This window comes from Peromyscus leucopus, chromosome 10 (genome assembly GCF_004664715.2).
Source record: "Peromyscus leucopus breed LL Stock chromosome 10, UCI_PerLeu_2.1, whole genome shotgun sequence".
NCBI lineage: Eukaryota > Metazoa > Chordata > Mammalia > Rodentia > Cricetidae > Peromyscus > Peromyscus leucopus.
The window spans coordinates 88,801,252-88,824,935 of NC_051071.1; the positions used below are offsets into that span (position 1 = coordinate 88,801,252).

At 42.9% G+C, this 23,684-nt stretch overlaps 1 protein-coding gene and 1 non-coding gene across 2 annotated transcripts; both read left to right on the forward strand.

The window, feature by feature from the left end:
• The first annotated feature begins 189 nt into the window (after positions 1 to 189).
• Positions 190 to 14,899, forward strand: LOC114691871 (ubiquitin-conjugating enzyme E2 R2-like). The gene is made up of 2 exons (XM_037208860.1): positions 190 to 232; positions 14,085 to 14,899. Exons 1-2 carry the CDS (start codon positions 190 to 192, stop codon positions 14,615 to 14,617), a joined length of 576 nt encoding a protein of 191 aa, XP_037064755.1. The 3' UTR covers positions 14,618 to 14,899.
• LOC114691900 lies at positions 13,992 to 14,098 on the forward strand. The gene has a single exon (XR_003734300.1). It is a non-coding gene; the product is annotated as a U6 spliceosomal RNA (small nuclear RNA).
• Positions 14,900 to 23,684: the final 8,785 nt, after the last annotated feature.

Consider the following 23,684-nt stretch of genomic DNA (forward strand, 5'->3'; position numbering starts at 1 on the left):
GTGTGTGTGTGTGTGTGTGTGTGTCTACATTTGAGGAAATTCTGAGAAGGGAAGAGAACACTGGAAATTCAGTTATCAGATAGTGTGCAATGGTCTGGGGCAGGCAGTCAAGGAGGCAAACACAGTCACAGTGCAAACACTAAGGAAGACATAACTTATAAAAGGACTAGGTCTCTGTAGCCCCGCGTAATGGGACCTGGATCATCTAGTATACAATGGAAAATTCCGGAAGGTACCTCAGATAAGTTTGCTTTCTAAAATTCTATCTTAAATTACTCAGAAAACTTTTAGCGTGAACGAAGAGGCTGTAATGAAGAGTGGCTATGATCTTGAGGAACACAGCATAGAAGGGTCTGGTGAGAGGCCTTGGGCTCTAGTCTGAATGAGCAGAACCGTGAGGATAGTCAAACAGAACTTTGTAGGGCTGTGGGGCTGTGCAGTGGTTTGGATAAGGATGGCCCCCATGGGCTCACACATTTGAATTCTTAGTCATCAGAGGATGCCACTGCTTTGAAGGATTAGGGGGTGTGGCCTTGTTGGGGTGGGCATGGCCTTGTTGAAGGAAGTGTGTCTTTGGAGGTGGGCTTTGAGGTCTAAGAAACCCAAGCCTGGCCCAATGGCTCTCCCTTTCTTCCCACTGCCTGCAGATCCAGGTGTAAGACTCTCAGTTACTTCTCTAGCACCATGTCTTCCAGCATGTTGCCATGGTCCCTGCTATGAAGACAATGAATTAAACCTCTGAAACTATAAGCAGCCTCAATTAAATGTTTTATTTTATAAGAGTTGCCTTGGTCATAGTATCTCTTTACATCAATAGAATACTGACTAAGACAGAATGAAATAAAATCAATCTAAACAGCTACCAAAATGTAAATATATATCTTTACAAGAAAGGATTATCAGAAGAAATCTTTCAGTCAATCATTCTGATAAACCCATTGACACAATCGTATGTATCAACAAGGATATGGAAAGACCCCGATTTTCTGGCTCACATCTTTCCATAAAATATATTCTGATATGGATATCCTTTAGCAGACACTTGGAAATAAATAAACGGCCAAGTGTTCTTAATTCAACCAATGTAGGAGGAACAATTGCTTTCTTGGGGGAAACATAGCAGCTTGTCTCCAAAGCCACTGGGGAAAATGAAAAGAAAAGGTGAGTATGAATCTGACTTTGGTCAAGTGTACTGTTCAGATCTTTGCTGGGTCTGATTTTTCACAATCACCTCCTCACCTTCCTAACACTGACCACACACAAAGGAAGGCAAGTGTTTCCTGTTGACACACAAACAAAATTTAGGAGGAGACAGACGGAGAGGGAGAAAGGGAGGGAGACAGAAACAGAGACAGAGACGAAGAGACAGAGACAGACAGAGAGACAGAGACCAAGAGGGAGGGAGGGAGGGAGGGAGGGAGGGAGGGAGGGAGGGAGGGAGGGAGGGAGAATTATCCTTAAACCCATCACCAACCTCATCAATCTGCACAAAAAATACCATTTAATTCAGGGTACATCTTAAACGGTACAAAGTGAGAAACCAGGTTTAAGCCATTTCTTCTCAAGGAGGAACTGTACTATGTTCAAGGAAAGGTAACTGGCAACATGGACACACATACACACACACACACACACACACACACACACACACACACACACGCGCGCGCGCGCGCGCGCACACACACACACACACACACACACACACACACACACACACTCATTTGCTTAAATTTTGGGGACGATTCTGCCTGGCTTAACCTCTTTCAAAGGAGGCAATAGCTCTGTCCTGCAGAAACTAACTTCAGATTTGTTTCCTTCCTTCTCCTTACTCAAACTCAGAATATTACTAGTATTAATTTTGGTTCTGTGCTTTGTTACTAAATCATAAACGACACTGGTTGGAGAGGAACAAAGAAAATAAAGAATCATTCACAGGCAAAGCATAGAGCCCCATGAACAGTTTTACGAAAGCCAAAGATGGTTCCCTCATGAGTCAAAAGAAAAGTTCTGACTATCCAAGCATGTAAGGTTGGCATGGGAGTAACCATGGCATGGGTAAACATAGCATTAAAGATTATCAGAGGAAGTATGTGTGGGAAGATAGAGATTAGCCCTTTCTTAACGCAGCAGGGAAAAGAGCAACCCCGTGGGCAAATCAGGCTTCCAGGCCAGTTCCTGCCATGTCTCCCTGTGCCATGGACACACAGGCTCTGTCCTTCCTCGCTGACACTGTGGTCTCTCCCTGGCTTGCACACTCCTCTCCATTCCATCTACCCCTGACACGGTGGCCTCTCCAGCTTGCACACTCCTCTCCATTCCATCTACCCCCTGACACAGTGGCCTCTCCAGCTTGCACACCGCTCTCCATCCCATCTACCCCTGACACGGTGGCCTCTCCAGCTTGCACACTCCTCTCCATTCCGTCTACCCCTGACACGGTGGCCTCTCCAGCTTGCACACTCCTCTCCATCCCATCTACCCCTGACACGGTGGCCTCTCCCTGGCTTGCACACTCCTCTGCGTTCTGTCCCCTGCATTTCCTCTTTCCTCCTAGAAATTCCCACTCTGACCTTCCTCCCACTCTGGTGAACCACCCTCTCCAATGCTCCCAAGCCTCTTATACTTCCGTTATTTCATCTACTCTCGCTCTCTCCATGCACCTTCCCTGGCTATCCTTAGTAAAGCAGGAATGAAGTGCCTGTCTTCCTTGTCCTGTAATTCCTCCATGTGTGTTAAATGGCACATTGGATCAGTTTTTTTAATGTGGATTTTTGTTAGTATGCTCCTTTATTCTGTACTGTCATGACAGGTGTGTTTTTAAATCTAAGAATGAGGGTGGAGTACACAAGACAGAAGGTAAAGACAGACCTGAGTTTTCGGGTGAGAGTGGAGGTTGAGGAAAGAGGAACAAGGATGCACAATCCAGACTTCCCTGATCTTCAGTCCCGGAGGCATAGACAGAAACTACAGATAAGCTCCACGTCAGGGGCAGGCAGTTCCTAGAGCAGAGGCAATAATTATCTGGTGTTGCAGGGAACCTTCAAAAAAGTGTAAGGTCTTAAAAGTAAACACATGGTCCAAAACGATGCTCCCTGAGAATGTCAAGGATGCAGTGGCATTCTGTGGTTAGGCAGAAGGACCCGGACGCAGCAGCAGGCTGTGGTTGGGTGGACAGTCCACACTGCACTTGCTCTCCTCACCTGGCTCTCAGTCGTGGAAGAGGAATCCAGACACTCTAACATGCCCAGAATGGAGCAGAAAGGAGTCCACCAGAGAGCTGGAAATCTTGCTGAGAGATAGCAATGGTGTCAAGGAATAAGGCAGACAGCCTAAGCTAAAGACTGCATGGTTGTCATGATGAAACTCCAAATGACCTACCACACCAGTGAGAACTGGGTTTGAGTTAAGCTAGGCAGGGAGGACCACACAGATGTGCCAGTCAGTGTCCACATGAGCATAGATAGCTGGACACTGAGATGCTGCTAATGGTACCCAACCTCTTCCAACTGCAGCCCTGACCGCTTTCACACATATTAGTTCTATCTATATTTTATTTTCATTTTAGTCCATTTTAAAATATAAAAGCATGACTCTGTGTCTAGTAAAATGGCTGATTCTTTAATTGCTGTTCAAATAAGAAAATACATAAAGCAAGAGGATGATTCAGATGTTTTATTAGAGTTCCTATCATTTTTTGATACAGAATATCCTTGGATCAGAATACCAATTTCCTATAATTCAATATACTATTTAAAAATCACGGGAATGTACAAGTAAAAGTCAGGAAATAAACAAATTATTAGAATTATTTTTAAAAAGCCATTTTTCCTTGCAAACAATTCTAAAACCAACCTTTCCTGTCCCCAGCCTCCAGGAAACCCGCAGGCCTTTGCTTGAGTTCTCTCCTGAATTTCCCTGAGGTCAGTCCTGTTCCTGTCAAAGTCCATGGAGTTCCTGGCTACTTAAATTAATTATATAACCTGTCCATCAAATACACAAATCAAAGCCATTCAGGATTTTACTCAAAATGATTTTTAATTCCTTCCTTAGTCTTATATGTGTATGTACACATATATCCGGTCCAGTCCAAAGTTATTCCTGCGAAGCACCCACTCCTGTCTTTATCCATCCAAAGCACCTTCCTTCCCCAGCCCGGAGGGCAAGCATTCCTGCTGGCCTAATGCACTTTCAAGACATTCTCTGCAGACGTTGTATGCGGATGCCGGCTTTGTTGTTTAGTAGCCCTCACTGTTGCTGCTGCTTTGAATCAAATCATTTCTAGTCTGCTTTCAAATGTATCACTTCCAGAGAGGTTATTTGTGTTGATCTTATTTCTAGTAAGGCTTCTAAACTGTTACTAGACATTTCACCAGTTCTCTATAGAATATATATTTTATCACAAAAATGTCTTCAAATTTTCCAGCCAGGTACGGAAGCTAATGGCTGTGGTCTTAGCTGGTCTGCTGACGCACGAGAATCCATGGAGCCCTGGAGTTCAATTCTGGACAACTTACCTAGACCCAGTCTCTAAATGGATAAACAATACTAGCACTGAGCACTTACCTACTGTCAATTCATAGCGATACTCTTCTGAGTGCTTTATACATATAAACATCCATATGTTACCTTACACATGAAGATGTGATAGAAAAGTGTACTATGCATTCTAGAAACAGTGGCTGCTGGTACTGACCCCATAGCCTCTTCTTCTCCCAAAGGTCGGTGGCCATCTCTGTTTGTTGGAGTCCCACCCATCTACCTTTGACTCCTTAATACCCTACACTTTTCTCTCAGTAGGTGTTTCCAAGCCTGGCCTGCAAAAAGTATACCAATGTTCTCTGATACGTGATTGTACAATTTAGGACTATTTTACTTTTAGACCTTACCCATGGAGAAACAAGCCCCATACAGTAGAAGCTGTGTTTCAAACATTGATCATGAGGGTCAGTCAATGACACCCCATAGCACATTCTATTGCTAAGCTGTGATGTTCAGTAGGTTAGACATGTTAACAGTGTTTGACTTACAACATGTTCAGTTTACCAGCAAGCTTATCATCATATCTGTAAGAGTACTGTACTTATGTCCGAGCTAGACATTTATCCTATGTAGGCAGGGTAGGTAATCCAGAAGAGAATCAGCTTGTTTCCCAGATGTCGACCACATGCATCCATGGTGTTTTTCTTTCCTGTAAACCCTTTCATGCACTACATGGAAATTACCAATGGTTCTGAGTTCAAAGCAGTCTCTTGGGTGAAAATGGGCAAGTCACAGTGGCCTGCCTCATTGGCCCCCGTGTGAGACCGTGGCATTGGTGGCAGAGAATGAAAACAGAAGAGCTGTGTCGAAATATCTGGGAAAGGAAGACAGCCACCCCTCTCAGAGGGGGCAGCCTGCCCTCCGTCGCACAAGGGAGGCTGAATCATTTCCTCCCTACCCAGTCACCTTAGGTACAAGGCTCTGTCCTTTCTCCGCCTCTGGCTAAGTCCTACCACCAATGCCACTGGTTAGTGAGTCACAGATGCATCATCAACCATCCAGGAAGAAAATCTGAACTCAAGTAATAGAAAAATATGTTTTTATTTTTTATTAAATTATAGGGAAAATAAAAGGAAATTCACCACTTAGGAAGTTTCTACTATTAATAATAGATTTAATTGTGCAATAATCTTATTAAAGATTTTCTTAGCCATGTTATACATTTGAGATGAAGCAAGGAGACCAGGACTCTCCCATCAAGGGTTCCCACCAGATGCAAGGTGCTGTTACAAAATGTGTTCACCGGTGAGAGATTTAGAAGCTCGCCTCGGACTCTTCCCCAGGGTTTCCACATGCACAATGTGCCTGAAATCGACTGATCTAGAGCCCCCTCCTTATTTTGCCAGCCAAGCATAGAAGCAACTAACACACATACACAGATCTCAGTGCCAAGTGCAAAACCCAATGCCTGGAGGCACTGGCAAGGCACGGGTAGAAACCAGAGACTAAAAACAGATGGCCCTGCCTTTTTACCCACTTACATAAACACTTTTCGTTGCGTCCCCTGAGACCAAGTCTGAGAACCCTGCCCCTCTGCTTGTATCCCCCATGCACAAGCATAAAGCAATGCAGCTTCATCCAAATGGTATTTTCACATCTTTGTGATTCCTGTATTTGAGTAACAGAACCTGCAGCTGAGCTAGGAACATTAAGAGCTGGATGTGGCCCTGAGAGTCTGCCCATGCTCCGGTACATGCCTCACACCATGCACATAAAGGCTGTCCTAAATGGATTCGCTTGGGTTTTTGTCTGTTTGGGGTTTTGTGGGGTTTTGTGTGTATGTGTGTGTGTGTGTGTGTGTGTGTGTGTGTGTGTGTGTGTGTGCCCCGCCCATGCAATTCCACCAAAGTCAAAGGACAAAATGCAGGCGGCAAACAGAATGCACACTCCTCCAGGTCATCAAGCACCATGTTCTCTCACAACTGCCACCCCCGTGACTTCCCACAACAGACTCTTTTTCCCTTTTCATGAATACGTCATCCAAACCCAGACCCTGCTGGTTTGTGGCTGCCTTCCTTCACACAGTGCCTGTGAGACTCGTTCACCTTGTGTACAGCAGCATCTTGCGCTTTCTATCGCTATGTATTTCCATTCTCTGGATTTTATCAACAAAATTGCCGCAAGGATTGAAGTGCTATCAACACCCTCCATGTGAGACTCTGCTCTGATTTTCTCCTTTCTCCCTAGTTTTCCTTCCTCATTTCAGTCTGAAAGCATGGGTCCAGGAACCTGCCAAAGCCACCTGGGGCCCTGGCTTGCTCCAGCATGGGTGCCTGGAAGTCTGTGAAGCTTGATATTGCTCTAATGCATACTTCTTCACCCTCCACAATTTGTCTGCATCCGACCCCTCCAGACTCACTGCCTTTCAGTTTCAAAATGTATTACCCTACCACAGTCTGTAGTCAAAACACATAGTTCAGTGTTCTCCACACCTGCCCTGAACTTCCGTTTATGAGCATGCCAAATTCCTCTCTACCCAGGAAATATTTTCTTACCAGTTATAATTAAGGTAAATATTTGAATTTTTAAAAATATTTGCCTTTGAATATTTTAAAGATATCTTTCTGATATGATTTTATGACGAGGTTATAAAAAGTAGCATAAGGGACTGTAATTTTCCATTCAGTTCACACACACACACACACACACACACACATACACACACACACACACACACACACACACACACACGATATGCATCTTCATACGAACAGAAAGATTTGAGGGGCACGCTATTTGTCACCAGCCTTCCAGATATTAATGTTATCATCTCATTTTTATTGTGTGAAAATTTCATACATGGGTGTAATGTGTTTTGATGAAATATACCTCTCATTCTAGTACCTCCAATTTCTTTAAAAAACTGAAACAAGCCCAGGGTTAGATAAATCACTCAGAAGCAAACAATTCAGAAGACAAAAAAAAAAAAAAAAAAAAAAAAAAAAACCACACAATTAAATCCACAAATCTGAACCCATATCCTATACAATTCTAACCCAATGAGCAAACATTTTAAGTGAGGATTTCTTTGTGTGAGCGTGCTCACATTCCCATGTGGAGGCCAGAGGTCGACACTGTGTGTCTTCCTCAATAGGACTTTTATTCTCTGCTGAGGGATGTTCTGTATGTTAAATGTGTTACTCTGATTGGTTAATAACTAAAACACTGATTGGCCAGTAGCCAGGCAGGAAGTATAGGCGGGACAAGGAGAGATGAGAATTCTGGGAAGTGGAAGGCTGAGGCAGAGAGACGCTGCCAGCCGCCACCATGACAAGGTACCAGTAAGCCACGAGCCACGTGGCAAGGTATAGACTAATAGAAATGGGTTAATTTTAAGATATAAGAACTAGATAACAAGAAGCCTGCCACGGCCATACAGTTTGTAAACAATATAAGTCTCTGTGTGCTTACTCAGTTGGGTCTGAGCGGCTGTGGGATTGGCGGGTGAGAGAGATTTGTCCTGACTGTGGGCCAGGCAGGACTGGAGAAAACTCCAGCTACTATTCTCTGAGACAGGTTCTGACACTGAGTCTGGCACTCACTAATTCTGCCAGGGTGGCCAGCCAGCCCATGATGGCCATCTAAGAATTCACCTGTTTCTGCCCTCACCCACCCCCCCCCGCACCCCAGGTCCTGGGTTGACTCCCCAGCCCCAAGTCAGAGTGTGCGAGGGCACACATTCCAAGACACGTGTGTGGAGGTCTTCTCCTTCCACCATGTGGGTCCTGGAGAGCAAACTCATGTGGTCAGGCTCGGCCACGAAGTCCTTTTGCCCCTGATTCATCTCACTAACCCAGGGAGATAAAGCAACTTTCCTCAGATGGAACCAATGCGGCAGTAACTGTGGTATAAAAAGAGGGCGATGATGCAGGGGTTCTCCGGTCTGTGAACCTCCCTGGAGTGCAGTTTTCTTGGCATCCAGATGGTAGAGGAGAAGGCCCGTGTAGCTGTGGTTTTCCTGTGTCCCACCTGGCCTGTGATCAGGACAAATCTCTCTCACCTGCCAGTCCTGCAGCCACTTGGACCCAAGTAAACACACAGAGGCTTATATTAATTAAAACTGTATGGCCTAATGGCTCAGGCTTCTTGCTAGCTGGGTCTTACATCTTAATTAACCCATTTCTATAAATCTATACCTTGCCACGTAGTTCGTGGCTTACCAGTATCTTTACATCTTACTTCTCATGGCAGTGGCGGCTGGCAGCATCTCCTGACTCCACCTTCCACTTCCCAGAATGCTCTTCTCTGCTTATCCTGCCTATACTATACTTCCTTCCTGGTTACTGGCCAATCAGCATTTTATTTATCAATCAATCAGAGCAACACATTCACAGCATACAGAAAGACATCCCCAGCAGGCCTGTGAACATATTTGTCCTGCTTTCCATTTTCTGATGAGAGGAAGCAGCAGCCAGCTCAGTCACAGGACAGAGGCGCTAAGCGCTGCCTCTGGAGGTGAGCGGTGGGGCCAGCAATCACATGTGCCTTCACAGTCCTGCTGGGTTCCATCATTCCCATTTCTCACCTGCACTGAGTCACAGTCATTAAGACACTGAAGAGTACCAAGTGGCCTGGGTTGGTGAAGGAACCGCATTTGAAAACATCTCATCTTTTAAGATACTTATTTGTGTTTTACTTTAAGACTGGAGACCTGCTCATTAAACATGGCTGAAGTTTACATATGTCAAGATAAACCTTTGTTTTCACATGTCCAAGGTGCCATTTTCATTCATAACCTCAGTCATCACAGGAGGCAGTCGCCTGCTTTAGTGGATGCTGTGTCCAGTGTCCTAAGGAGCTCACGGTGTTAAAAGCATACAGTAGAAATGGAAAGGGCTGCTAAAGAGGACAGAGAACACAAACCAGCTTTACAAGCACATCACATGAAATCTAAGAGCATCTGTGTGGAGGGAAGCAGGGAAGATGAAGGACACAGTGAGGCCATCCAGTCACTTGTGGGTCGTCGGGAAGCTCAGTGCCACTTCCTTTATTTTGTTGGGAGGTGCTTCACAGAGAGAGGTGAAGTTGAAACAAGGAAAGGAAGATTAGAAGAAATCTATTCAAGGCCTAAAATGCCACCTACAGAATCATTCACGAACTAGTGGGGACCGAAATACTATTGTATACGAAGGAAACTCTAAAATTGGTTTAGGGTTCAGACACATTTTAGTAGACATCTCATTTCATCACAGGGCCTCATTCCCCTTGTGTTCCCAGTACAAGCCTTTCGGTGACCAAATTAACCTATTTCCATTGTCTAGTGTTCCATAATCCACTCTGGGTGAGTAGATCCTAATTGTGATTGATATAAAGGAACAATAGAGTCTGACTAAGTTAAATACGCCCTGCTCAGGTACCATTTCTTGTGTACACACAGGCAACACAGAGCTGACCACTTTCCTGGGTTGAGTCACTCTTTTCCTGACAGTACCAAATTAATGAAGCCGAAAAGCAATCTCCTGAGACCTACTATGTGCACACTGCACACTGGTAGAGTAGACACCCAAATCCAAACGAAGTGCATTTCTTCCAGCTGAAACACTAATGCTTGCTAATCTACCCCCCCACAGGTATTGCTATGCTCCGTATGTCAAGCAAGAAATAAAATTCAGTATTTAACTCAGTTGTCTCTCTTGTTTTTAATTTATATAGCAAACCCCACTAGTGTGTAATCAAACCTTATGTAGCAAGGAAAATAATTTAAGCTCCTTTTACAAGTGTGTTTTTATTTTACAACAAAAGAAAATGCATAGCTCTGATTCAAAACAGAGAGGTGAGCATGTGCTGGAGTGGACTGTTCACTCCTGGAGAGTGCTCTCCACCACTTAATAACGCTCTGCTGAGTAGAGGCGTCAGGAAGTATAGACTGGACTATAAATGTCCTCCACAAACTGTGGCCATCTGCTTTTGATTTGTGTCTGGGTGGCTTATACATCAGACCGGAAGGCAAGCGTGGTTTTAAGAGGTTTGAACAGATGCCATAGAGTAAGTGTGGGTTCCAAGGGTTTGTTGTCATTTTGGTCTATGAACTCCACCTACACACAAGAAAAGTAATCACCATGCCTCCGACGGGCCCTTCCAGTCTTGGGCTTTAGTGTGTAAAGAGCAAGCCGGAAGCCAGCCTTTTGCCTGCTGCGCCACACAGACAGGTTTAAGCTGATGATTGAGGAAATCTTATGAAAACTTATGAAAATGATAATATTTATATATGTATTATTCATTTTTCTGTTGTAATAAAATACCATGAGCAAAGCAACACATAGAAAAAAAAAAGAGTGTTTATTCAGGCTGTGGTTCCAGAGGGAAAATCCACAGAGGCAGGGGAGGCGTGAGAGCAAGGCAGGGAGCTGAGAGGCCTTCAACTGTAAGCAAAAGCAGAGAGCAAACTGGAAACAGTGTGGGCTATGAACTCTCACAACTGGTCCCCAGTGGACGTCCGTCTGCAAGCCAGCATTGCCGCCTCAGACACCACCGTGTAGAAGAGCCACGTGCTCAGATACTCAAGCATGTGGGGAATGTTTTATTCACTCAAGCTACCCCAATATATCCTTTGTAGCTTTGTTCCTGCCTTGCTTATATTGTATTCTACATCTTAGCCTGTTGGTCTGGGCATCACTAAAGACCCGCTAAGCAGATTAATGCACCCCTTAATATTTCTGTGAGCCAATATAATATCTTCATGGCTTCAGAAACATAGTAACTATGGTTGGACTTAAACTCTGTGCAGAAATTATCAGGAAAATTGGGTCTAATGAGAAATTTGGCTTTTTTTCTCTTTAATCCTGCTTGGTGGATTTTCTCCCCACAATCACACAGGGAGGGTGTGTCATATTAGAAGACCGAGCAATTGAATTCAGAGCTCCTACTTCTTTGCTTGTTTTCCTCATGAGAATTTGAGATTTACAAATTGAACTCAAGGGCTCAAATCCTGTGATGTAAAACAAACATGTTTGATCCTCTGCAGATATCAAATGTGTTGTTGTTGAAAAGAGGTTATTGAGTCATCTGGGGAAAATATTTTCAAAAATAACTGTAACATTTTTTCTTATTTTTTTTATTTGTTTGTCTGTGTATATTCTGTGGCCTAGAATCTTTAGATCTCTCCCAGGAAACTGGCATTTTATTAATGTCTTAAGCATTTATTTGTGTGTGTGTGTGTGTGTGTGTGTGTGTGTGTGTGTGTGTGTGTGCATGAGAAGTCAAGGAAGAACTTGCTGAAGTTTCTGTTCTTCTTTCATGTGAGTCCTGGGATTAAACTTGGGTCATTAGACTTGGCAGTAAGCACCTTTGCCCATTGATATACTTTACTAGCCCCTTATTAAATTTTTATTATAAAAGAAGTCTCTTTATCCTTGACTTATGTGATAATTCTTGTTAACTATATTTGGTTAGTATTGGTGGAAGATTAATTACACATTGAGAACATTTAAATGGGCAGTGTATGCAACCAACATTAAAATCCAATCTTCAATTTCAAACAACAGGGAAACTTCCTCCCTGCTGGCGAACTTTCATAGTCAGAAGGTTCTCTGGAGGCTGCTGGGAGAGAAAAGACATACACAGTTTTAACTAGTGATGGACCCATGCTCTTACACCAAGCAACTCAGCAAGACTACCCCCTGATATAATAGTGGTATGACTGTTATGGGGTAATCACTAACTTTCTGATTGTATTTGAGGACTATTTCACAGGAGAGAAATCATGTCTGGTACTATAAACCTGGTCAAAGTCTCATAGCTTGGGAGGTCCTAGGTCCTAGGTTGGAACTTAGGACTTTGCTAAATGACATTGTAGTGAAACTGCCTCTAAATGCTTATGTTCATACCAACTGACTTGAGCCACACTTAGACTTGGCCAGAGAAATGTCTCCTTGCAGTGTACAGCAGTCAATCAATACAGATTCAGAATCAATCAAAGTGTTGAGGAAAAGTGGCCATGACTGAACATCTCAATCAACTGCCCTCTTCCATGCCAATCTCAGGGACCATCATGGCAGAGGAAGGGATTCTCATGAACTCACAGTGGCTGTAACTGCATGCACAGACCTACACAAAGCAAGCCCACCAAAACTTCAGAATGGGTGGGGAAGATCTCACAAGGGTCCACCCCCATCTGAGGAACTACTCAGTATCTGTAAGATGAATCTTAAAAGATCTTATTAATAAAAAACCTGGAGCCAGATATTGTGGTGAAAACTGAGAGATCAGAGGAATAGGATAACCACAGCCAACCTCACCTTATTGACACCTCAGTCTTGAAAGAGACCTACTTCCTGTATACTCATGCCTACATGCCTTTCTGTTGTGCATCTCACTTCCTCTCTCCAGCCAGCTACACCACTTCCTGCCTGTCTGTACAGACCTCCAGACCTCTATGGTTAGCTAGTGTTGGAATTTAAGGCATGTGCCACCATACCTGGCTCTCTGTTCTCAGTGTGGCCTTGAACTCACAGAGATTTGGATGGATCTCTGCCTCTTGAATGCTAGGATTAAAGGTGTGTGCTACCATTGCCTGACTTCTGTGTTCAATATAGTGGCTGGCTTTTTCCTCTGATCTTCAGATAAGCTTTATTGGGGTACACAAATAAAATATCACCACATTTCCCCTTTTTTGTCTAAAATTTTAAAAAATGTTATAACTAACATAAGAAAAACTATATATAAGTACAATAACTATATATAATATATACAACCAATAAATACATCAACAATGTCCAGTCCATTTGCATTTGACAAATTCAGAGAAAATATTCCATTATCTATTCTATTTTTGTGTATCCAAAGAATTGTATCTAATTCACCTTGACAAATTCAGAGAAAATATTCCATTATCTATTCTATTTTTGTGTATCCAAAGAATTGTATCTAATTCACCTTCTATCCTAATTTTCATTACGAAGACTATCTATTGATGTCTTTTAAACTTAACAATTTATACCTCTTTAGTGAGTTTCTGTTCTGAATTTGTTAACAAGGAAAACTATAACTATCTAATCTTCAACTCTTTCAGAGACCCAAGAAGGAAATAACATTAACTGAGTAAGGAGAAAGTGCAAACAACTTCCAAAAAATGTGAGAAATGACAGAAACAGCTGACTGCCTGGACAGTCACCCTAGGTTTCTCTGCAACGTTGGAGCATCATTTTGGCCTATAGGCCTAGCGTATCTGACAGACTCATTTGTGAAGCAAGATTTTCTAAAGAGCCTTCCTACCTGCCTTGGCAAGGATCAGCAGTCCTTTTTTGTGTCCTACTTGTCCATTTTGGACAGCATACTGTCAGCAGTTGATGTAACATATTCACAGCATACAGAAAGGCATCCCACAGCAAGTATCTGCTGGGAAGGGGGACTCATTCTTCTTTGTAGATGTGACAATAATCGATGGATGTACTTACATCCATGCACATATGAACAGTACTAATTTGGCTTAGTAGGTTATTAAGAAAAGAATAGTGCTCGCTTCGGCAGCACATATACTAAAATTGGAATGATACAGAGAAGATTAGCATGGCCCCTGCGCAAGGATGACATGCAAATTCGTGAAGCGTTCCATATTTTTGACTACCCATATTCACCACCTACCTTCAGATACTTGACCAAAATGTGGCACCCCAACATTTATGAGAATGGAGATGTATGCATTTCAATTCTTCATCTGCCTGTAGATGACCCACAGAGTGGAGAACTGCCCTCTGAAAGGTGGAATCCTACTCAGAATGTGAGGACTATCCTGTTAAGTGTAATCTCACTGCTTAATGAGCCCAACACCTTTTCTCCAGCCAACGTGGACGCCTCAGTTATGTTCAGGAAATGGAGAGATAGTAAAGGAAAAGACAAGGAGTATGCTGAGATCATTAGGAAACAGGTCTCGGCCACTAAGGCTGAGGCAGAAAAGGATGGAGTGAAGGTCCCCACAACCCTGGCAGAGTACTGCATCAAAACTAAAGTGCCTTCCAATGACAACAGCTCAGATTTGCTCTATGACGACTTGTATGATGACGACATCGATGATGAAGACAAGAAGGAAGAAGAAGCCGACTGTTATGATGATGATGATTCTGGGAATGAGGAGTCGTGACATGTTCCTTCAGTGCCCCTGTACTGTCCTGACGTCTCAGGCCAAAGGGAGGGGAGCAAGTGGGGATCTATGGTGGCCCCTCAGCAAAAACTTACTCATGGGGTGGGGAAACACACAGCTCCTGCTGAGTCCCCTGTGGATCTCAGTTTGCTCCTTTTTATGGACCTTACTGGAGAGAAAGTGCCCTCCACGGAATGTCTGAATTCTTGCGTTCTTGACCCTCTCATCACTGTATTGATTCTTTTTAAAAAACAAAAACAGCCACCACCCTTCAAACTCCCACCTCACTTCATCTCTGCAGAAAGTTCACAGCAAAACAAGTTTGTCTGTTTTTAGATTCTCAAAGATTAGTCTGTTTAAGACATTAATGTGTTTAAAGCTGGGGACCACTGGGAGTCCACAAGTGCTGCATATATTGGGTAGCAAAAGAAAATGGGGGAAAAAAACACAAAACAAAACAAAAAAACAAAAAACAAACAAACCAAAAAACCCCACAAAACAAAACAAAAAAGCCAATTTGCCAAGGTTTAGCTGTTCCTTTCCATTAGTGCATGTGCATTTGTTCAGCCCCGTGGTGGTGAATTTTGTTTCTTTCCCTTCCTAAGGCTGGGATGCGGTGGGCATCAGGGACTTACTCTTACTAAGCCTGATGAAATGTGCTGCTTCTGCCTCTGTGACATCGTCCCAACATGGAGGCTACAGCTACTCTGAGGAGAGAAATCAGATTTTGTTTTTTGGAATCGATTGGCATCTAAAGCCTGAAATAAATATTAAAAAAAAAAAGAAAAGAAAAGAATAAAGATGATGTGAAGTTGGGAAGGGAGAAGTGGAAGAGTGGACATGATTATATTTTATTGTATACATATATGAAATTCTCAAAGAATAACTTTTTTTAAATGATAAAGGTAGATAAATTATACATTATTATAAAAGTAAAAAATAAAACACATCTGTGTATCACACACACACACACACACACACATGCACACACACACACACACACACGCACGCACGCACGCACGCACGCACATACACACATCCAGTCTTCAGGGAGCTTTCCCATATTGCAGTCATCTTCATATGGTTTGTGTTGCTATAAGAAGATTCATGACACTGAGTAATATATAAAGAAGTTTATTTTGCTTGTGGTTCTGGTGGCTAGGATGCTCGACCATCATGGTGTGTGCAGGGGTCCTTTGGCTGTGTCACAACATGGCAGAGGGTATATGGCAGGACTGGGTGTGAGAACAGTGGGCAAAGCAAATGGAAGCACTGAGCTGTAGGAGAAGCTGAAGAGTGAGGCAGGATGAAGGCCTCGTTTTCAAAATAAACTGTGGTTTCAGAAATGAACTTAGTGTTTTGAAAACAATGTCAGTCACTTGTGAACATGGAATTCCCATCATCTGATTCTTTCCTAAAAGCACCACTTTAACGCCATGGCACTGGGGACCAAGCTTCCAGGGCACAAATCTTTGGGGGATGTCTTCCAACCTTCTCCAAATAGCAATGATTATTATTTAGGAGAAAACTAATTACTGTGGCACAATGATGCTTTAAGATAGAAATGATATAAAAAAAATGTTTATAGGAGTTTAGCCAGCATGCCTGTTAATGTGATCTGGGCTGGCTGTGACTACATGCATCCACACTGGACACCTCGGATGCTTCAGAGATTATGGAAGCCTCAGACAGGACCTAGCCTTAGAGACTATCCACAACGTGAGGCATCTCCTTCTGTGCTTTGGCAAGCTCATTAACAGGAGATGCACAAATGTGCATGCACATTGTTGCTTTTCTGAGATGTGTCCTATTTGCCCAAACTACCTCGTCTACTCAGCTAGTAGGCCTGCAAGTGGAGGCTGCTTTTAGATTACTAACTGGAGCACATTTTTCTAATGGTATTTTCAAGCTACCACGTCATTGCCCATAAACAAGAAGTATAATAACAAAGCAATGGGACTCTTATGAGTAATACACCAAAATGGGCAAAGCAAGTATTTTCTTTCCCAAAGAATCAGCACAGCCATGGATTATTCCATCTTTACTCCCCAAATGCTGACTCTGCCCAAACTATACCTTAAGTCAACATCGGAGTTATTTTATGAGAACACAAGACTATGTCATGTGACCATTACACTCCATTTATTTTATTTGCTTTCGGTGACTTTTTAGCCATTTTCAATGTCAAATTCATTCCCAGAATATGACAATATTCCATCAAAAATATAGTCATAGAATGAGAGAAACTGCTTTTAATTTTTCAGAAGTGTTTCTGAATTTTTGATTTATTTTTTTGAGACAGGTTCTCACTGTGGATTTGAGGGAAACCTCAAACTCCCCATCCATGTGCCTTATCACTCCAGTTGGGTGGTTACAGTCACACAATTTCATGTCTGCTAAGTAACAGCCTTGAACAAAGTTGGGGTGAGAAAAATGCTTAAATATTTTATTATTGTCGTTATTTTGGGTTTTAATGCTTTGCTTGAATGTGTGTAAGTGCACCCCATGTGTGCCTGATGCATGTGGAGGTCAGAAGAGGGTGTCAGTTCTCACTGGACTGGAGTTTCACATGATTGAAAACCACCATGCGGGTGCTGGGAATCAAACCTGGGTCCTCTGCATGATTTCACCCTCTCTGAACATTCTATATAAGCAGTGGAAAAGCACACGGCACTTACCTTCTTAAAGTCAGTCTCCGGGGGAGAATGCTGACATGAGTTTTTGTTTGTGTCAATTACAAGAAACAGAGACAAAGAAACAAAGCCCTCCTCAGATATTCATAGCCATTGAAGCACACTTAGGGAACTCATAACACACTTGTTGGAAGTTTTTACATAAAGGATAAGCTGTGCTTGATAGCGCATTCAGTGTTGAATCACGTTGGTGGCAGAGTACAAACCCGCTCTCTGACTCCAAAGCTGAGATGTCCTTCAGGACTCTGCTTCTTAAGTATAACGAAGTGTCTGCTGATCCACAAGGTTTGGCTTATAATTATTTTTCCATAATGTCTCCCTTGAAGTGACATGGAACATGAGGGTTGGCCGAGACAGGGAATGGAGATGAGAACACTATGTCCAAAGAGTGAAAACAGTAAAATATGACTAATATTCCAATGGAAAGACCACATCACAGGTTCACAATTCCATTCTGAAGAATAAAACTAACATAATTCCAAAGAAGTCAGACGGTGTTTAAATATGACCTAATATTGCCTTTAAGAAGAATTAGATTGATGGGGCTGGAATCATGGCTCAGTGGTTAGGAGAGAACACAGCTTTTCCAGAGGATTCTAGTTCAGTTCCCAGCAACCAGCGGGGGCCTCACCACTGCCTGTAACTTTAGCTCCGTGGGATCTAATGACTGACTTCTTCTTGCCTTGCAAGCTTCTGCATGCATATAGAGCATGCATACACACACACACACACACACACACACACACACACACACACACTAAATTTTTTAAAAGAATTACACTGAATTGATGTCCATTTCTTGTGATGGAATAACAAGAAAAGATTTCTATAATTCCAGAACTCAAAGGTGGGGACAAGAGCATTTGAGTCCAGTATGTATGAGCTACAGAAGACAAAACCAGGAATAAAGAAATGGAGAGTAGCAAGAAAATAGCAGAAATAAATTCAGTCCCCCCCCCCCCCGTGATCTTGTCTTATTCTGTCTCCCTGTCTCTCTCTGTCTCTCTCTCTGTCTCTCTCCCCGTCCCTCTCTCCTCTTTGGCATTGTTACTTTCCCCTACAGTGACAGGTGCCTTGTACATCACTGGGACTGAGATACAGCCGGGAAACAGTCAGATATGGTCCTTGGCTTCAGGGCATCTTCAGTGTGGCAGGAAAGATAAACAGCTAGTTACAAATTTTAAGTATATAATTAAGTAGAATCCTTGATAAATTTATTTTTCCCATCATCAGTAATCTTAATTTGTTATTACTGTTGCTGTCAACACATGTCTCCAGTATCGGATGTGCTTTCCCAGCCAGAACGTTTCCTATGGTTGTAACTCAGTGATACAGACACCACAGGCATGATAACAGTTTTGCTTAGAATAAAGTTGTTACTATGTTTGAATTTTTAAGTAGTCAAATTGATCCTTTCTTTGTCCTTAGCAGAAACATTTACACTTTGCTAACTTCCTTCAATGTTGAATTATTATCATATACCTTTATTCTAAAATACCTCATAAAATGTTCAGTAGGATGATGTGACAGCGCATATCGCACGATCCTTGCCCTAGTTTGCCAGACGTGCCATTAAAAAGTCCCACAAACTGGACAGCAGCAGAATAATAGAAACTTACCCTGCCGCACACTTAGTGGTGTTTTGTCCACAACCAGGATGCCTTCCCTCTTAAACCTGGAGCCCAGCATGCCTTCCTGGGTTCTGTCTAGATGATGACCCCGACCATGTTCCGTGGTCCTTGGCTTGAAGCAGCTTTACTCTAATCCCAATCTCTCCGAGGCCGTCTTCCTCTGAGGTGTCACCCTTGTGTGAAAATTTCCACTTTTTATAGAGACCGTGAACTGGAGAGATGCCTTAGTGGTTAAGAGCACTTCCTACTCTTCCAGAAGACCAGAGTTTGGTTCCCAGCACCCACACAGACAGCACAGCTACCTCTCACTCCTGCTCCAAGCATCTGTCACACATTTCAGGCCTTCCCAGGCACCTCCCCCTCCACACACATAAATAAAACAAACCTTTTAAACGTAAGAGAAGCCATCAATCAGATTAGAGCTCATTTAGGAACCAGATGTAAAATGACTGGTGTGTGTGTGTGTGTGTGTGTGTGTGTGTGTGTGCGTGTAAAGACCCTTTTTTCAAATGAGCCCTGATTCTATGGGCCTGGGGATTAGGACTCCAGATAACAGTTCATTCGTGAGACCCCAATAGAATATGGACAACTATATAAAATAATGACTGACTGATTCATTCCCTGCTGAACTCTAAGTCATCGGCTGCTTTGTTTTGCTTTTGCTTTTGTTTTCTACAGCTCTACTTTTTCTCCATGAGAAAAATCATAAGCAGACCCCTGAGAAAACAAAAAAGAATCATTCATTTTTTTTTAAATGTGTGGAAAATTCCACCACTTTTAAAAAAAACCAACAACAGTGGGAGATGCACCACAGGGTCTTGGTATGTCACTGAACTGGGTTTTTATTTTTATCCTGACCAAAGGTATGTCTTAGCTTTTATATCAAAATTATCTCAGCACCTAGATATGATGAGAAAGGCACCAAGAAGTCCTTGGGAAATGGGAGGTCAGCTCTACTATGAGGAAGAATAAAACAAACAGTTGAGTTAACAAACATTTACCCAGTTCAGCTATGTGCAGACACCGTGCAGTGGGTGGACAAGGGTGAGCAAAGCCTATGGTCCTGTCTTCAAGAAGAAGTGAAGTAACTTTAAAAAAGAGATGACAGGGTAATTTCAGTAAACAGGAAGAAGAAATTGATTCCTCTGCAGAAAAAGAAAGAATGAAAAAGAAACTTGAATAGACGTGTACATACTCCTAATAATCAAAACCAGGACAGTGGCAATTGACATACCTTTTTGAAGTGGTCTAAGGCTTGATGCCCTAAGGGGGACCCAGTGATCATACATGGCATTACAATTTTACATTGGACAGAGATGCACTCATTTTAAAATATTTTACTCACCCATAGCTCTCAAAATGACAATAGACAAAATGAACTTCTGCTTCAAGAGTGGGTTGTTGGTCATACAAACACTGTTTAACATCAAAGTGATTGTGCAGCTATTAATTAGAGCGAGCCTGTGACCAGAACCTGGCCGTTTCCCTCCAAAGGCAAGGGCAGAAATAGCTGTAACATTAGTGCAAGCAGTAGATTTTATTCTTCGAGCATTTTAAAGATTTTGGATTTCATCTTCCTTTGTGTAGCCAAACAGTATCATGCTTTAATTATTCTTATAAACTGTTATAAACTCAGGGTGAAGATCATGAGGGACTGGCCAAAAGCACACTGGAGCCTGACTGAGCGGTGGCCAGGGACGTGAATGAAGGAAGGTCTTCCTTTTCCCTCACGTTCTCCAGGCAGGGCCTGAGAACCCAGCTAACAAAAGGCAGATTGACAGGAGCCAAGGACCAGATTGAACATTTCCATGTGTCCACAGGAAGCTTTGCAGGAAATAGGAAGATCTGATTAGGACTGAGGATTTTTATACATCTTAAAATTGACAGTTTGCACACACATTCTTGGACTACCAGATTATATTTAATACATGTAAGCAATGTAGAATTATGTACCCTTTAGCAAAAGAATAGAAACTTTGACGTTTAAAGGATTTTAAGCTGCTGAGACAGAAAAATGTGGAACAATGACTAGAAAATATCTTGAAGACAAAAGTGATTTCAACAGACTTGTTTGTGTGGGTTCTCCTCAGCATGGTTCTCCCACCCCTGGGGAGCCCCCCCCCCTCCATACAGGGAGGCATTTCCTCATGGGAAATTCTGTGACTTGTTTTTTGGTTAGAAAGGCAGAGGTCAGAGAGTCCTTCCTGCACCTGTTGTTTCTCAAGTGCTATTCGCTCAAAATAGTCAATATACTGAAGTACCCTATATTGGGGGTGGCATGCCCTGAACCCCACAAAGACATGGAAGTATCATGAGCTGCAGAGTAGCATGACTAACTAGAGCTTAAGGGATGGTGCCATGAGAACAGATGAGCTCAGCAAGTAGAGGGTGAAGGAGCCAAATGATGTTGCTTCTCTGGGACTGGGGGCTGATCCACAAGCAGTGATGATCTGCATATGAATGCTCAAGAAGAAGAAGAGACAGTGGGCAGCAGGAAAAGTCAACACTCCAGTGACCTCATCTGGCCTCCATTTGCACTTTCCAGTTCTCCAGATCTCAGCTGAGAACCTCGCTCTTTCAAAACAGTTTGTAAGTTGCAATTCCAGACTGAATTCATATAAGTTTCACGTGCACCTATTGCTTGATCTTCACTAGGTCAACCTACTGACCTACACACAGTCTCTGTGCCCATCTTCCCTCTAGTATTCCCATCTTCACCATAACAGCTCCATCTTCCACAGCATTCGAATGAGAAGTTCAGCCTTTCCCCTTCCTCATTCAGGGGACACCAGCCCTGGTAGAATGTACTGTCTATGAATTTCCAGAAAGTTCCCTGGCCTTCCATCTCCTTTCACAATCAAGATCCCCCTTTCCTGCCTTAACAAAATAATCATTCTAGATGGGCCCCTTGCTGCCCTGAACCTGCTTTCATTCCTTCCTCTAATTGAAATACCTTCTGTAAAGTGTAAGTGCCAATGGCGTCACAGTCCTGCTTTAAGTGCTATAGAAATGCTTGGTCGTCTTCAAATGGAAAAGAATTTGGGATTACAAGATCATCCATGGCCCAGTCTCTGCCTGTCTCTGGAGCCTCCTCTCCTGGTGTCTCACACATGTTTTGGGCAGCCAGCCCTGCTCCATGGAGGATAGGAAACATGCCTTACTCTCTCTGTCACCTAGAATGTCCTTCTCTGCGTTCTCCCCTGTATTAGTTTCCTACAGCTGCTGTAACAAGTTCCTGGGGACTTACCGGGTTAAAACAACACTTGTTTTTAACAGGTTAGAGGCCAGAAGCACGGTTCACAGAGTTAAGGCGAAGGTCAAGGCGTCACCTCAGCAGAACTGAGCTCTTTATGTAGAAACTAAGTCTTTCCTGCTCTGTGTTCACCATGGTGAACCCTTCGTTTTCATAGTGCCTTTTCTGTCTTCATCTTCCTTTGAAAAAATCCCCTAGGCTTGCATATAGAGCCCACCCTGATACTTCATGATGCTCTACCCCGGGATCCTTGGTTTAATCGCATCTGCAGAATGCCTTTGGCCACCACAGGCTCAGAGGTCGCAAAGACGGGAAGGTTCCTATCTTTGAGGCCATTGTTCAACCTACTGCTGCTTCGACCTACTCCAGCTTTTCCCGTATAAATCTAGTCTCTGCTCTGAGAAATTTCTTTCTGGGGACTTCACTAAAGCAACTAGTTGTCTGGATTTGCCTGGGACTCCAGGTACAAACAGAACTTTCATTGTTAAAACTAGAAATTGTCAGGCAAACCAGGACAAATTAGTTCCCTAAAGCGTTGCTCCTTGTTTTCACGCTATCCTCCATGGAACACTCATTTCCTGGTATTTCAGTTTTAAATCCCACCCCCTTAGTCTTTCTGCTCTGCTGGACTGCAGGCAGGTATGCATTTTTCTTGGTCCTGGTGCTGCTGCCTCAGTTTCTAGCGAAAAGCAGATGCTAATGTTTAGCTCTCCGTGGAGTTTGTAGCACAGCCCTGAAATCACAGACAATCTAAGCAAAGTGAAACTTTTCCATCACCTGACAAAACAGAAACAGAAATAAGAACACTAAACACCACTACGATTTGCTATGCTCTCTGGGGTTCTCTTTCCCCATCTGCCTTGCAAATTTGAGTTAAATTAGACAGTGTTCTTTGTGAGAACCCAAATACTCATAGTTCTTGACGGAACACACTGTCTCAGAACAAACAGAGTCTCTACTGTGAATTTCTGACTGCTGCAGCACATGTTTCTTTCTCAGTCCCTTACCATACACAAAGTAAATGGAAAAGAGACTTGAAATCTGATTTGAGGAGAGTCCTGGCATCCCTTTATTCTCTTAAATGATGATAAAGTTGAACCACTCTTGGAATTTGCCTCCCGAATGCTGTGACTGCTGGAGCAGAAACGTGTGACTCACTTTGATACCACTCTCCCTTGAGCCTGTTTCTCAACTCTGTTCACCTCTGGGAAAGTGTCCTCGGATGAAAAGTGCCTTGCAACTTCATCACAGTTAATGGGAAAGTTGCTGAGGTAAACATTAAAGAGAAAGATCTGGACAAAGACATCATTTAGCACGAGCCATTGGTTCTACATCCCAGTTCTCAGAAAAGTCATTTCTAAGCAGTGAATTCATTTGTACCCTGAATCCAAGTGTGCCTATCATGCTCGTGGACAAACCTACCGATGGAGATCATGAACAGTAAGGGGGTGTAAGAATTATGTCTACATCTTCCATCATCTACATTTCAA

Excerpts from the sequence above, each read along its gene's own strand:
- LOC114691871 (XM_037208860.1), top strand. The coding sequence starts at position 190 with ATGGGACCTGGATCATCTAGTATACAATGGAAAATTCCGGAAG. Across the intron at positions 233-14,084 it reads ACAATGGAAAATTCCGGAAG|CGTTCCATATTTTTGACTAC; the intron begins GTACCTCAGATA and ends AAATTCGTGAAG.